Source organism: Pleurodeles waltl, chromosome 7, assembly GCF_031143425.1.
Source record: "Pleurodeles waltl isolate 20211129_DDA chromosome 7, aPleWal1.hap1.20221129, whole genome shotgun sequence".
NCBI classification, from domain to species: domain Eukaryota; kingdom Metazoa; phylum Chordata; class Amphibia; order Caudata; family Salamandridae; genus Pleurodeles; species Pleurodeles waltl.
Window position 1 is genome coordinate 1,048,607,018 of NC_090446.1, and position 14,075 is coordinate 1,048,621,092.

The following is a 14,075-nucleotide window of genomic DNA, read 5'->3' on the forward strand; positions in this document are numbered from 1 at the left end:
GGATTTGCCACTGCTGCCAGTAGGGCCCCTTAGATCCATGGATGGATCTGGACCAACATTGGTCAGGCCATCTTGACCTTCTCCTGTGCCAGTCCCTTTGCCTCCACCCCATTCTTGTCCCTGACACGGAGCCAAATGGGCATCATCTGATGCTCATTCCGGCGCTGATTGGAGCCTTTTCCCCCGGGCTGGATCCTGAGCCCTATTTCTACAGGCTAGGATTTGGGAAAGTTTTGAAGGCTCCACTGGACACTTGTGAATACCAGCATCCTAGTCCCCTATGAAAACCACTGGTATGAGGATTTGGCGAAAGCCATCGGACTGACACCTCCTCATATATACTGCCTTGGTCTCTTTCGTACTGCAGCTACGGAGGATTGAACCTCATTTGCAGTGGTGGTGAGGAAGGTGGCCGAGGTCCTGGACCATACACTACCCTCTGTGTCTGTCAAGATGAACATCTTGACTGAGGTGATTCAGCTGAGAGTGACACCATCCAAACCGATCCTCCCATTTAACGAAGCCTTGCAGAATTCAAAGTCTGGACCTGGTCCAAGCCATGCACAGGGGCTCCTGTGAATAGGACAATAACCCACCGCCATCACCCTACCCCCAGAGGACACGAGTTTCCTCACTGAGCACCCCATCCTGGAGAGCTTGGTGCTCCAATCCTCCACATCCAATCTAAGTAAGTCCTAGTGTATTCCCTACCGCTGCACTGGACAAGGGAATCCAAGAGGCTAGATACCGTAGAAAAGAAAATGTTTTCTTCTGCCAGCCCGGCACTGGTGTCAGTGAACTCTGGTTGCCTTTTGGGCCAATACTCCCACTCACTCTAGGACTTGGCTGCGCAGGTGCTTAATATGGCTTGGGAGGAAGCTCTAGCCATACTCTCTCAAGCTATTGCTGGCGGGAGGGACACAGCAAAGTTAGTCATTTGCTGTATACGACTGACTCACTAGCTAGAGCAGTTTCATCGTCGGTGGCCCTTATATGCCACACCAGGTTAAGGAACACTGGCTTGTGCATGGATATGCTCTTTGATAGCTCTTGTCTCTTTGGAGACAAGGCGGACTCCGTGCTTGAGCACTTTAGAGACAGCAGAGCTACAGCCAGATCTTTGGTCCTTTCTACGGCCCATAGCCAACCCGAGACCTCCTATTGTGGCCACGATAGGGGATTGAAGACGAGTCTCTACCTGTCCAGCCACAATGGCATGCGAGCTTCCCAGCCCCTGAGCAGCAGAAGATTTGACACCCCTAGACCCTGTGCGTCAGGTAGCCAGAGGTTTGTCCAGTTACACTATCTCTCGGCCACCTGAGCTTCCAAGCCTCTCTACTTTGCTCTCCGAACATCATGGGCACCCCGTGGGAGGCAGGCTACACCTGGAAGGAAGTGGTCCAAAGGAGCCATATAGAGGATGCCGTCATCAGAAGTAGGTAGTGGTTGCTTTCCTCCCTACTTTCTGATGCCCAAGAAGGATGAAGTCCATTGTCCTATCCTAGACCTACGCCCTGTCAACTTCTTTCTGAAGAAGAAATTCAAAGTGCTCACACTTACTCAGATCCTGTCTGCGCTGGAACTGGGAGATTGGATGTAATGTTGGACTTGCAGGTTACCTACTTCCTCATCATTGTCCTGTCTGCCCAGACGTTACCTGCGGTACATGGTATGCCAAGAGCACTTTCAATTTGCTATGCTCCCCTTCGGCCTTACTGGTGCCCCTCGGGTGTTTACCAAAGTAAGGGGGGCAGTTGCAGCTCATCTGCAGAGATTTGAGCTGCCAGTCTTCCCCTATCGCGACAACTGGCTGTTAAAGGTTGGTTCGCCCCAGGCAGTCTTCTGCCACCTCCAGACTAGGGGACAGACTTCCCGCACTCACTGAGGTTCACACCTGACCCTTTCTCAGATGGCCCCTTTCGTTGGGGCTTTTCTGGACGCATTGTAATTTTGGGCCTATTCTTTCGATGGCTAATCCTAAATAGTCAGGGTGTGATAATGATGTTTCAGCCTCGGTTGTGGATTTTGGTGAGACTGACACTGTGGCTGCTGGGCCTCCTGGCCTCTTGCCATCTTGCTTGTGACACAAGCCTGCTGGCATATGCGGGCTCTGCAGTGGGACCTAGAGTTCCAGTGGGCGCAGCGTCAGTGGAATCTCGCCAACAAGGTCCAGATCTGGGAGGCGCACTACAAAAGATCTGCAGTTGTGCTTAATGAACTGCGATTGGGTCAGCAGCAGACCTTTCTCCCTTCCCGAGCCAGATCTAATAGTAGTGACACATGCGTCACTGCTGGGCTGAGGCAGCCATCTGTGAGAGGTGGAGATCAGAGGACTCTGGTCTCCAGTGGAATTCAGACTCCACATCAACCTGTTGGAGATCCGAGCAGTCTGAGTGGCTGACTCAAGAAATTCTTTGTTTTCGCTATCTGACTATTGAAGTTAAAATCTAATATCTTTAATGTCAATATAAAGCATAATAAATCAGTATTCAATAGGAAATTCATCCATATAGTCTGGTGGTCGATATTTAAGTAGTATTGATAATGTCGGAGGAATAGGGGGTGGAAGTGTAGATTAAGGTACTGTACTATGGATACGTTGGGCAAGGTACAAAGAAGTAACCGATTGACTGTTTAATTGTGGCTGCTAAGCCTGCCCCATGTGTACCTATGAGCTGTTGTGTTTAACATTGTGTAGCTGAGGCGACTGCATCTAAGATTTTTGGTGAGCACATATTCATTATCCATGTTTCTGTAAGGAGTGCCATAGTCACTTGATTGGAAAACATAAGCAAACTAACAGTTGCATTTTTTGTTAATGAGCAAGTGTTTAGATAAGTGATCTTATTCTTAATATTTGTTGTGGATAGTGGTAGAATACAGAGGGGAAACAATGCTAGATTTGCCAGTTTCAGGTTACTTTAAATAAATATCTACTGCGCTACTAATGGAGCAAGTGTAAGCTGGGAAGGATGTATATTAAAAAACAAAAACAAAAAAAAATATGTGAAATGATCTTCATAGTGTCTGACCCCTAACACTGTCCAATCATGGACAGGTGTGGACAAGCTTGCCAAATATACCTCTACGAAAGAACAGTCAACAGACAATTAATCTTTATTGCAGGACGAGATTAGTTCTCTGGTAGAGAGCAGCAGAAGTCCAGATTTAGTTTCCTCTGTACACTGTATTATCAAAGACGCAATGCTCACTTCTTCTTGTACTGAATCTGCTGGTCCTGGATACTTACCTGTAAACCAATGCAACAAGAAAATGTGGCACGTAGTTATTACACTTCTTAACAAGGTAACTTTCTAGCGACATTGGACCTCAAGGAGGCCTAACCTTCAAACTCTTCACAAATACCTTCCTTTAAAGGTAGGTGTAAAGTATTATCAATTTACTTGCACTTTTTGCCATAAAGTCTGCCCCAAGAGTTTAAACCACATTTTGCACCAAATGCCATGCTGTGATGGCAGCTCACCTCCAACTCAAGAAGTTTGCATATGCTTGTTTACACTATTGACAGGAAAGCGGAAGACTGGTCAGCAGTGCTTGTTTGGCATTCAAATTGGAACTCTGCTTAGCCACGTGGCATTTACTCCTAATGTTTAAAAAAAAAAAAAGAAAGAAAAAAAAAACACCTCTGCTACCACTGCTAAAGAACATCTATCTGTGATTTAAGCTTTTCCAACAATGCAGATAAGTCATTTTAGAGACTGGTTACAATGTTTCACAATCTCTGACATTGAGAATGGTGCGTTACTTTTTGGGCATGATGACTTTGTGCATAGAATTTATCCATGAGGCATGTCTGCAGACAGATTTGTTGCAGTAATGTTTGGTGTCAAAGTGGGCACATGTCAAATTGAGTAGATGTTGCTTTGTTGTTGCCTCAAATAACACGCAAACTGTTGTGGTGCGACACCCATAGTGTTATGATTGGACAACACTTTGCAGATTCCCAGCCACTCTAGCACTTACAATAGACACCACCTTCTTCAATGGTGGGGAGTACTTGTCACATTTCAGGGTTTAAGAAAAGGTGAGCAATGTAGAACAGCAGCTTGGTATCAATATACTGAAATTGCACTGCAGTGTTTCTAGAGCAAACTGGCATTCCAGATGCACTTTCTGACCTGCAGTGTACAGATATACACAGACTAGACAAACATATACTATGTTCAGAAAGTGATAGGGACCCACTACCTAGTTAATCATCCAATTGCATAACAAATGTGCATTAGGCTCTCAGTCATAACATCACCCTTCTGGCAGCATCATCCAGGAACAGACAACTTTGCACTCTGTTAAATTGAAGTCTGCATGCTGATGCATTTTGGGTCTTGGCTAGTAGATCTTCAGTTAGGCCAGAAACCTAAACTTTGTCAAGAAAACAACTTGAATGGTGTTCTTCACGAGATCCGCAACACAAGACTCTCCAGGCAGTTGTATATAATTTAGTAACATTGGCCTTTCTTCCTTTGTGTTTAGTTTAATTGGAGCCTTTTTGTTGCAGTTTAAAAGTAGTCTACTTTCCTTAGTATAGGAAACTTTCAGTGCTAGTTCAAACTTTTTCTGAATATATCAACATCAATTTATCAACTTTGTCTGGAATGAAAGAAACTTGGATCTTATTGACGACAGGTGACTTGTGCAGTCCTTGCTTTGTGAAGTTATTTTATCATTATCTGAAGATATTTATCTCTCTCTATATATATATATATATATATATATATATATATATATATATATATATATATATAAAAAATTGTTAGGACTTCCTTATATTAGCGGTTTGATAACACATGCACGTTTACAATCCTAGAAATGTAATTTGTAATTTCAAGAGGATGTACAGACCATAAAATGAAGTAAAATCTTTATCTAATTATGCCTTTTTTTTTCTTTTAAATCTAAGATCCTAGTGGTAAACACTCATGGAGAAGTGTCACGTTTGAATACCAAGAAAGAACTAGTAATGAAGGGAAATTGCAATTTATTTAAATTGGGGCAAGAAGGAAAGTATCGTATTTATCACAACCAGTTCAGCACAAATACATTTGCACTAAACAAGCACCAGCACAGAGAGGACCATGACAAGAGGCGGCATCTGTCCCATAAATTCTGCATGACACCTTCTGGGGATTTCAAATGGAATGGGTCTGTACATGGGACAAAGGTTCTGACCATATCTACATTGCGACTCACTATCATCCAGTTGGAAGGCAACGTCCCAGCAGCATTCCTTCATCCCAACTGGGCTTCTCATAGGTAAATGAAGTCTATTCATGTTGTAAACTAAACATTGTGATCCTTATTGCCTTTTCTTCCCTATTCTTTTCAGATGGAATTTGTGTCTATTGCTGTTAAAGCTACACATTCTAACATTCTTTATTGGCACTTGGTAAATTGATTTTTAACTTGTGTGTTTATTTCTTCACAGCAGTGATATGCTTTCCATTAAGTAGTCCCTAAAAACGCAATTTCTTTAGTGTGAGGCTTTTTCTTATGGCCCCTCGTCTGTCAGTTAGGCTTATAGCCAAGCTGAATGACGAGTACTCCTGTTTTAGAGCATTACTTGTTTAGATTCAGGCAGTTGGGCTTATTCCTGGAGTATGGCCTTGGGTTAGAAACGCTGCAGTGGTTTATACATCAGATAACAATTAACACAACGTCCAAGTAGTTATTTGCTTTGAAAACGTAAAGCATTTTATAACTGTTAAGTAAAATATTCAACATTAAAAATTAAGGACATTGAAAATGGGAAGTACCTTCCAGCTTTTAGCCCTGTTACAACTGTACAAGTGTTTGTAGGTGCATTGCGCTAGGTGCTAGAAATTTATCTAACATTGAAAACTTTGACCAGTCTTTTCCTCTGGAGGGATCTTTGAGATGTGCAGTCAGATACTTATATCCTGCTATGTTAGTCAGTAGGCTGAGTGGCCAGATTGAAAGATAAAGTGTGTTGACTTTGTAACTGATGTGTCATGCCCTCTGAATTAAAGGTGTAGAATGTGAATAATGGTCCACTTATGAACGTACATCACACAAATAAACAAAACCCACCTTTATAGAAATGTTTGCTTAGAATTCTTCTAAAGAATTCTTTAGAGAGGGCAGTGACTTGAATTCCAGTCGCTGGTGCACAGCACAGTGGCACAAGACCAGACACAGAAGTTGAGTGTGTGGAAAAATGGACCCGAAGTTAGTAGCATTGGCTGGTGAATGTGTCAGGACCTACTATCTTGTGCTTCCTTGGCGTGTCTGCTGTTGCCAATCACGGGCAAATTTTCCAGTGTCTGGGACACCCATGTGTCGGGGGTATACACTGATAGGCATGGGACGGTTAGTTGCCCACTGGCAACTGGTCACTGAAAGATAACGTGCACTACAGCTTTAGCCTGCTAAGTCCTCAGAAACTGATATGCCGGGAATCTGATTCCAGGCTGGGTGTGACCTTCTCCAAGCAATGGGTTGGGACTCCAAGCTGAAGGTCGAATTTGAGATTTCTTCTGACCGCCAAAGAGCTAAGAGGAGGAAAGTATAGATGCCAGATGGGCATCCAGTGGACTCCATCATTCAGAAGTCTGTTTGCTACACAGGAATCACACAAGCACTGGGCATTGAACACTGAAATCTCTGTACATGACCCAGGCATAATGTAGGCAGATGACCCTAGTTATGTAGAAGCTTTGCAGAAAGGGAGCCAGTAGGCAGATGCAGGTATAATAACGTGTGTGTAGGACTCAGAATTACACTGTCATAACTGTCAGTGTCATATAGCCTAGGTACAGTGAGCAGTAGCTACCTTCTCTACCTGAGGTACAGTAGATGTAGGAAGTTGGCTCTGTATATACTATTTCAAAGTGAGAGATAGTGTGCACAGAGTCCAAGGGTTCCCCTTAGAGGCTGATAGTGGCAATAATAAATAATTCTAATGCTGTATTTTGTGGTAGTGTGGTCGAGCAGTAGGCTTATCAGAGGGTACTGTTAAGCATTTGTTGTACACACAGAGGCAATAAATGAGATCACACACTCAAAGACTTAACTCCAAGCCAATAGGTTTTTATATAGAAAAATATTATTTTCTTTATTTTAGAACCTCAAGATTCAGAATTCAAGTAAGTACATAAATTGTAAAGTACTTAGCATAGGTAAATATGGAACTTTGAAGTTAAAAAAAAGTAAGGTACACAGTTTTGGCAAAAATGACAAGCTATTTCAAAAGTGGACACAGTTAAAAAATCAACAGTTCCTAGGGGAGGTAGGTATTGGTCAATTTCTCAGTTAAGTAAAGCACATACAAGTTCAGTCTCTGAGGCATAGGCAGCCCACTGTTGGGAGTTCAGGTCACCCCCAGCACCAGCAAAAGAGGGCCGGTCAGGTGCAGAGGTCAAAGTAGGGCCCAAATAACATAGGCGCCTATGGAGACTAGGGGTGCTCCAGTTCTGATCTGCTGGCAGGTAAGTACCTGCGTCCTCGGGTAGCAGACCAGGGGTTTTTTGTAGAGCACTGGAGTTGGGGGTGGGGATGGAGGTGGGGGTCACAAACAGGTACACAAAAAACACCCTCAGCAGCACACTAGCGGGCAGGTGCAGTGTGCAAAGTAGGTGTCGGGTTAAGTATTGAAATCAATGGAGGGACCTGGGGGGGGTCACTCTGGTGATGCAGGGGGGCCTCTCAGGCCAGCCACTGACTAGGCAATGATGAAGGCCGCCTGCTGGTCACTCCTGCACCGGTAGTTGGTTTCTCTCGGGCCTGGGGGCTGCGGGTGCAGTGCTCCTTCCAGGCGTCTGGTTCTTTGTACCGAGCAGTTGCGGTCAGGGGCAGCCTCTGGATTCTCTCTGCAGGTGTTGCCTTTGGGGGTGCACGGAGGTCGTCTCAGTGTGTCCACGTTGTGGGAGTTGCCTGGGGGCTCTCGCTGCAGGTTGGTTTCTCTGGACACGAGCCGGGAGCATCGGGTGCAGAGTGTTGGGGACTCACGCTTCCGGAGTGAGGCTGGAGCCCCTTTAAAGATGGTTTCTTCTTTGTAGATTAGACAGCCGCTGTCCATGGGAGTTTCTTGGTCCTTTGGGTTGCAGGGCAGTCCTCTGAGTCAGCAGAGCTCGCTGGTCCCGCTGGATGCATCGCTGTTGCAGGTTCTTTGAGTCTGGAAATAGGCCGGTATAGCTGGGGCCAAGTCTGTTGTCTCCTTAGTCTCTGTGGGGCTTTCTGGTCAGCAGTCCTTCTTGTTCAGGTCATCAGGAAATCTGTTCTCCTGGATTCAGGGTCGCCCCTAAATACTAAATTTAGGGGGGTGTTTAGGGCTAGAGGGCAGTAGCCAATGGCTACTGTCCTTGAGGGTGGCTACACCCTCCTTGTGCCTCCTCCCTTTGGGGAGGGGGGCACATCCCCAATCCTATTGGGGAAAATCCTCCAAAGCAATATGGAGGATTTTCTAATGAAGGGGTCACCTCAGCCCAGGGCACCTTAGGGGCTGTCCTGGCTGGAGGGTGACTCCTCCTTGTTTTTCTCATTATCTCCTCCGGAGTTGCCGCCAAAAGTGGGGTCTGTGTTTGGTGGGGTGGGCAACTCCACTAGCTGGAGTGGCCTGGGGCACTGTAACACCTGGCTTGAGCCTTTGAGGCTAACTGCCAGGTGTTACAGTTCCTGCAGTAGGAGGTGTGAAGCACCTCCACCCAGGAAAGACTTTATTCCTGGTCAGAGTGCACAAAGGCACTCGCCCCATGTGGCCAGAAACCCATCTGGATGTGGCAGGCTGGCAGAGACCGGTCAGCCTAGCACTAGCATTCGGGCTGGTATGCAGGGGGCATCTCTAAGACGCCCTCTGTGTGGATTTATTGTGCTGAGAAGTTTGATACCAAACTTGCCAGTATTCAGTGTAGCCATTATGAAACTCTGGAGTTAATGTTTGAGAAACTCCCATACCATATACTATTTATGGCTACCCTGCACTTACATTGTCTAAGAATTGGCTTAGACACTGTAGGGGCATAGTGCTTATGCAGCTATACCTTCACCTGTGGTATAGTACACCCTGCCTTAGGGATGTAAGGCCTGTTAGAGGGGTGACTTAACTATGCCACAGGCAGTGGGTTGTGGGCATAGCACCCTGAGGGGAGTGCCATGTCGACTTTGCCTCTTTCTCCCCACCAGCACACACAAGCTGTGAGGCAGTGTGCATGTGCTGAGTGAAGGGTCCCCAGGGTGGCATAATACATGCTGTAGCCCTTAGAGACCTTCCCTGGCCACAGGGCCCTTGGTACCAGGGGTACCATTTACAAGGGACTTATCTGTGTCCAAGGTCTGTGCCAATTGTGGAGACAAAGGTACAGTTTTAGGGAAAGGACACTGGTGCTGGGGCCTGGTTAGCAGGGTCCCAGCACACTTTCAATCATAACTAACATCAACAAAAGGCAAAAAGTTAGGGGGTGTAACCATGCCAACAGTGGTGTTTTCCTACAGTAGTCCTGAGCTCATCTCAAGGCATTTAAGAGGAAAACTTCTAGAAGACTGGCAAGATTGTTGAACCCCCTCAGTATTGGGGGGGGAGGAGGAGGGGACAGGACTTTCCAAAATACTCAAGGTTAGGGCACCTTCACAATTCAATGTAGAGTACTTTAATCCCACCATTTAGAGGTGGTGATCATATGTTACATTTAATATGTATTTATATTGGTTCATTTTTTTTAGGCTGCATCCTACCAGACAGTGCAGCTGCCTCATTTGCTAAAGACATCTTGGACTTTCAGAAACTTGACCTAGGAATTCATTCCGCTTGTTGATTATCATTGGCTTTGTAAGTCACACTTTCTAGCTTTCCATTTGCTAGCTTTATTTGCCCTCGTATCTCCAGGTTCAGTTCGTACCTCCCGTTGCTCAAAGCATGTTTTCTGTATTCTTTCACAAACTCGCTTTCTGTTAGCGGGCCTTTAAATCTTGTGCTTATCTTGTCACCTTTGCTGTGCATTCGAAAACCGAAGTCAAAGGTCAGGCGCTGCCTTCCAAAGAAGCTTGTTTACATTTCTTTCTCTGACTTCAAATTGAGAGGATTTGTGTGACAATCTTGATGGATACTGGTGGTAGGAAAGAGTTTTTTTTCTAGCACACGACAACATTTAAATAAAGTATTTCAGAATTTATCGGAACAAATGAAGCACATTTTCTATTATTTTTTAAGTGTGCTGGAATCAAGTACTTTAATATTATCAAAACTAAGTATTAATCCCTTGTGTGCGTCGAACGGCTGGGAGATGTCAAACCCCACAGTGCTCATGTGCATCAGATGGACACCAGTGGGATTTCATCTTGCAAAAAATCAGCCTAGGGAGCTGGGAAAAAGCTTCTCCATATCACAAGGCTGTTTTTATTTTTCAGTGAAAACAAGGCAGTTTTGACATCAAATCGAAGGTCTGTACAAGCCAGCTAAGCGCTGAAAGGCCTGGCAAGACCTATGGAAGTCTGAACTGTTGACGCCGGAACAAATAACGTCCAAGACGCTCAACGTCGATAAGGTGCAAGAAGTAGAAAGGAAGAAGTGAAGGTTAGAGGCAGAAGCGATCCATCAACGAAAGAAGGAGTTTGGCAAATCATTAAGGGAATTTCGAATTCCAAGTAAACCTTTGGCAGTCTTCAGCACTGAAGAGGAGTGATCAGCATTAGAAGCACTGGCAACACCTGGACCTCATGAAGAGGAAGCAGAATTGAAAGAAGGAACCGGAGGGTTTGACAAGGAGTCATGGATCAGCATCAAGACAGAGATCCCAGAAGAAGACGTAGATACTTATTCCTCGAGGCTTTCACCACCTGACTACCTCACAGTATACAACAGTCTGGTCAGAAGGACTGCAGACACATAAGGGGTCCCAATGGAGGAGTAGAAAGGAGATTCCTGTTTTCTTCTAGAGACTTTGATGCCACTAAATAAGGGGAACCTATAACTCCGAGTGCCACTCAGCATATTGTATCAGGGCAAAGAGGCCTTTTGGGAACCTGCCAAAGCATTCACCCCTTAAAGTGGAGAAAAGTATAAGCCCTCAACTAAAGACCCCAAATACATGCAGGTTTACACACCATCAGACTCCATCATTGTCGTTGCTGTCAGAAGGAGAAGCAACACACACACACTTTAACAGCCCCCCCACCACCAGAAAAAGAAGAGCAAATGGCTTGACATGGTACGAGGAAAGATACAGAGAGTGGCTGTAAAGCAGTGGCGAATTTCTAATTCCAATGCCCTCCTAAACAGATATGGACTCCAGCAATGGGACGAAATTGAAGTGCCAATGCAGAAACATCCTAGGGAGGTAAAAAAGAGAGCCAAGGCAATTGTACAGGAAAGCAAAAACATTGTCACCAGATGCCTGAAGTCAACCTTGGACACAACATACGCCACCAGCAGGCAGATGTGCATAAGCCCAAACTTGAGGAGACATGCCTGGCTCCGAATATCAGGGTTCAAGCAGGAAGTGCAAGTCTCCTTTACAGGAGAGGCACTATTTCACTAGGCAGTGGAAGAGTCCTTACAGCAGATTAAAAAGGATAATGAGACGGCTAAGGCCATGGGAGCCTAACAATAGAAAAGTGCATTCAGGAGGGTTGGAAAAACACTCAGAAGTCCTACCGTCAGGGGACACTTCCCATCTTGTCAACATCAAGCCCAAACCAGCTTGCAACAAGCTGCACAGCAGATCACATACCATCAGTGGCAACACCCTGCAAGACAGCCCTTTCAGGCAAGAGGAAGAGGACAACCCTCTCAACCAAAGGTGGAAGAGCCACCAATAAGTGACATAACAATGGAAACAGGCCCCCACAGAACACGTGTGGGAGGCAGAACAGGAAATTGCACACAGCAGTGGACAGAAACCACCACGGACAATTGGATTGTAAATGTTACGTCACAGCTACTGTGTAGAACTGATCCAAATACCACAATCGGTTCTCCCGAAACCAAAAATATGTGAGCTAATACAATTTAGGAAAGAGGTGTAAGAACTCCTACAAAAGTAAGCAATAGAAGAGTTCCCAGTATAAGAACTAAACAAAGGGAACTACTCACCATACTTCATGGTTCCAAAACAATTCTGGACCTCAGGTTCATAAACAAGTTCATCCTTAAACCACAGTTGAAGTTGACAACACTTTAGGAAGTAATCCCACTCCCTATATATAGGAGACTGTATGGTAACATTAGATCTGAAGGATACTTGTCTACACACACCCATGAATCAAGCGCACAAACGATACCTATGATTTGTAGTCAAGAAAGTACACTACTAATTCAGAACCTTACCCTTCGGCATAAATTCAGCACCAAGGGTTTTTACAAAATGCCTCAGCGGTTGCAGCCTTTTGAGAAGAAAAGGAATACGTGTACACCCATACTTGGACAACTGGCTGGTAAAGGCGAAGACAAAACAAAAATGTCAAAGGGAGATTCAAACAGTAATATCAACTTTAGAATGCCTAAGGATTTCCATAAATCACAAACGTTGTCCCCGCAGCCGGAACAAGAAAAGGTTTTCCGGTGGGTGACACTAAATTCTAAAACATCATGGGCATTCCCGACTCACAGAAGGGTAAAAGCGATGGTAGAGCAAGCTCCCCTTCACCAGCGGGGGCAGTCTCAGAAAGTGAGGACTGTCATGGAGCTAATAGGCATGATGGCATCATGCATTCCGCTCATAACACATGCAAGACTGCATATGCGCCCACTACAGGAATGTTAATGCAACAGCTGGTCACAGGGCAGCAGACGATGGCAGGATCTAGTGGTTGTAGCAACAACGATGGAAAAGGAAATACAACGTAAAAATCAAAGAACATAACCTTAGGGAGTTCATTCAAGGCACCAACTCCAACTGTACTGTTCACAACAGATGCATCCGACAAAAGAAGTTACGAGGGCAGTGGAATGACACAGAAGCAATAAAACACATCACCTTCCCGGAGAGGAAGACCGTGTTCCTAGCTCTGAAAGCCTTTCACACTCTTATAACGGGGAAGAATGCATGGATACAACCAGACAATACAACAAGTATGTTTTACCTGAACATACAGGGAGAAAAGGAGTCGACTACCTCCTAGAACCATTGAAATATTAAAGGTGGCAAGGAAGCTTACCACAACACAATGTTATGCAGAAAAATAGAGATGGTCGCTTCACTGACAGGAAACTGTACTAACATACCTCATTCACCTGTTGGCAGTGGGATAACCTATTGAACTCTTAAGGTACATCTGTCAGAAATAGTAGCATGCATTAAAGGTATGTCATGTAACAGCTTCTTCAACTTACCAGTAGTAAAAAGATTCTTGGAGGGTTCCTAGGAAATTGCTTCCTCAAGAACCGCTCCTATGTGGAACTTGAACACAGTGCAAACACAATTGATGACAAAACCTTTTTAGCCTATGTACAAGGCAGACCTCCGATTTATTTTGCTTAAAATAGCATTCTTGATTGCTATCACAACACTGCGTTAGTAAATGAACCTCAAATGTTAACTCTACAGGAACCATACATGCAAATACTCGAAGACAAGATGGTTCTCAGAACTGTCATCCTCCTATAAACTATATGCTACTGCCCTGTATTTGTCCCACTTCTTCCTGTATGAGCTTCTTATGTGTACAGGTCCCGAACTGCAGTTGTATACTGACACGGATGGTGCATGGTACTGTCCCTGCTGGGTGCACAGCCTGTTATGTTTGTGTTTTTTTGGTTTGGAAAAAAATATATATATTTTTTTTAAAGGTGGTTCTCAGAACAAACTGACAATTTTCACCTAAAGTAGTTCGTAATTTTCACATCAACCAAAGCATTCAACTACCAATATTCTTCAAAGAACCACAAACTCAAATAGAAAGAATCTTACACACCTTGGACGTACTATTTGCAAGTAACTAAATAGTTTTGCAATGGAAACCATTTCTTTTCCTACGCAAAATCGACCTAGGGTTCTCCAGTAACAAAGGGAGCAATGGCATGATGGATTGTGGAAACAGTAAAATCTGCTTCTTTACCGCAGGGAAGATGCTTGCATCCCGTCCTAAAACTCACTCAGCAAGAA

General features: G+C 44.7%; 1 protein-coding gene across 6 annotated transcripts in view; it reads left to right on the forward strand.

Moving 5' to 3' along the window:
* Positions 1–14,075, forward strand: part of BPTF (bromodomain PHD finger transcription factor) — a 1,198,927-nt gene that overhangs the window by 230,378 nt on the left and 954,474 nt on the right. For all 6 annotated transcript variants that reach the window (XM_069199907.1, XM_069199908.1, XM_069199910.1 and 3 more), the window contains exon 8: positions 4,922–5,274. In XM_069199907.1, coding sequence (XP_069056008.1) covers positions 4,922–5,274 — 353 coding nt within the window. The remainder of the gene's footprint in view (positions 1–4,921; positions 5,275–14,075) is intronic.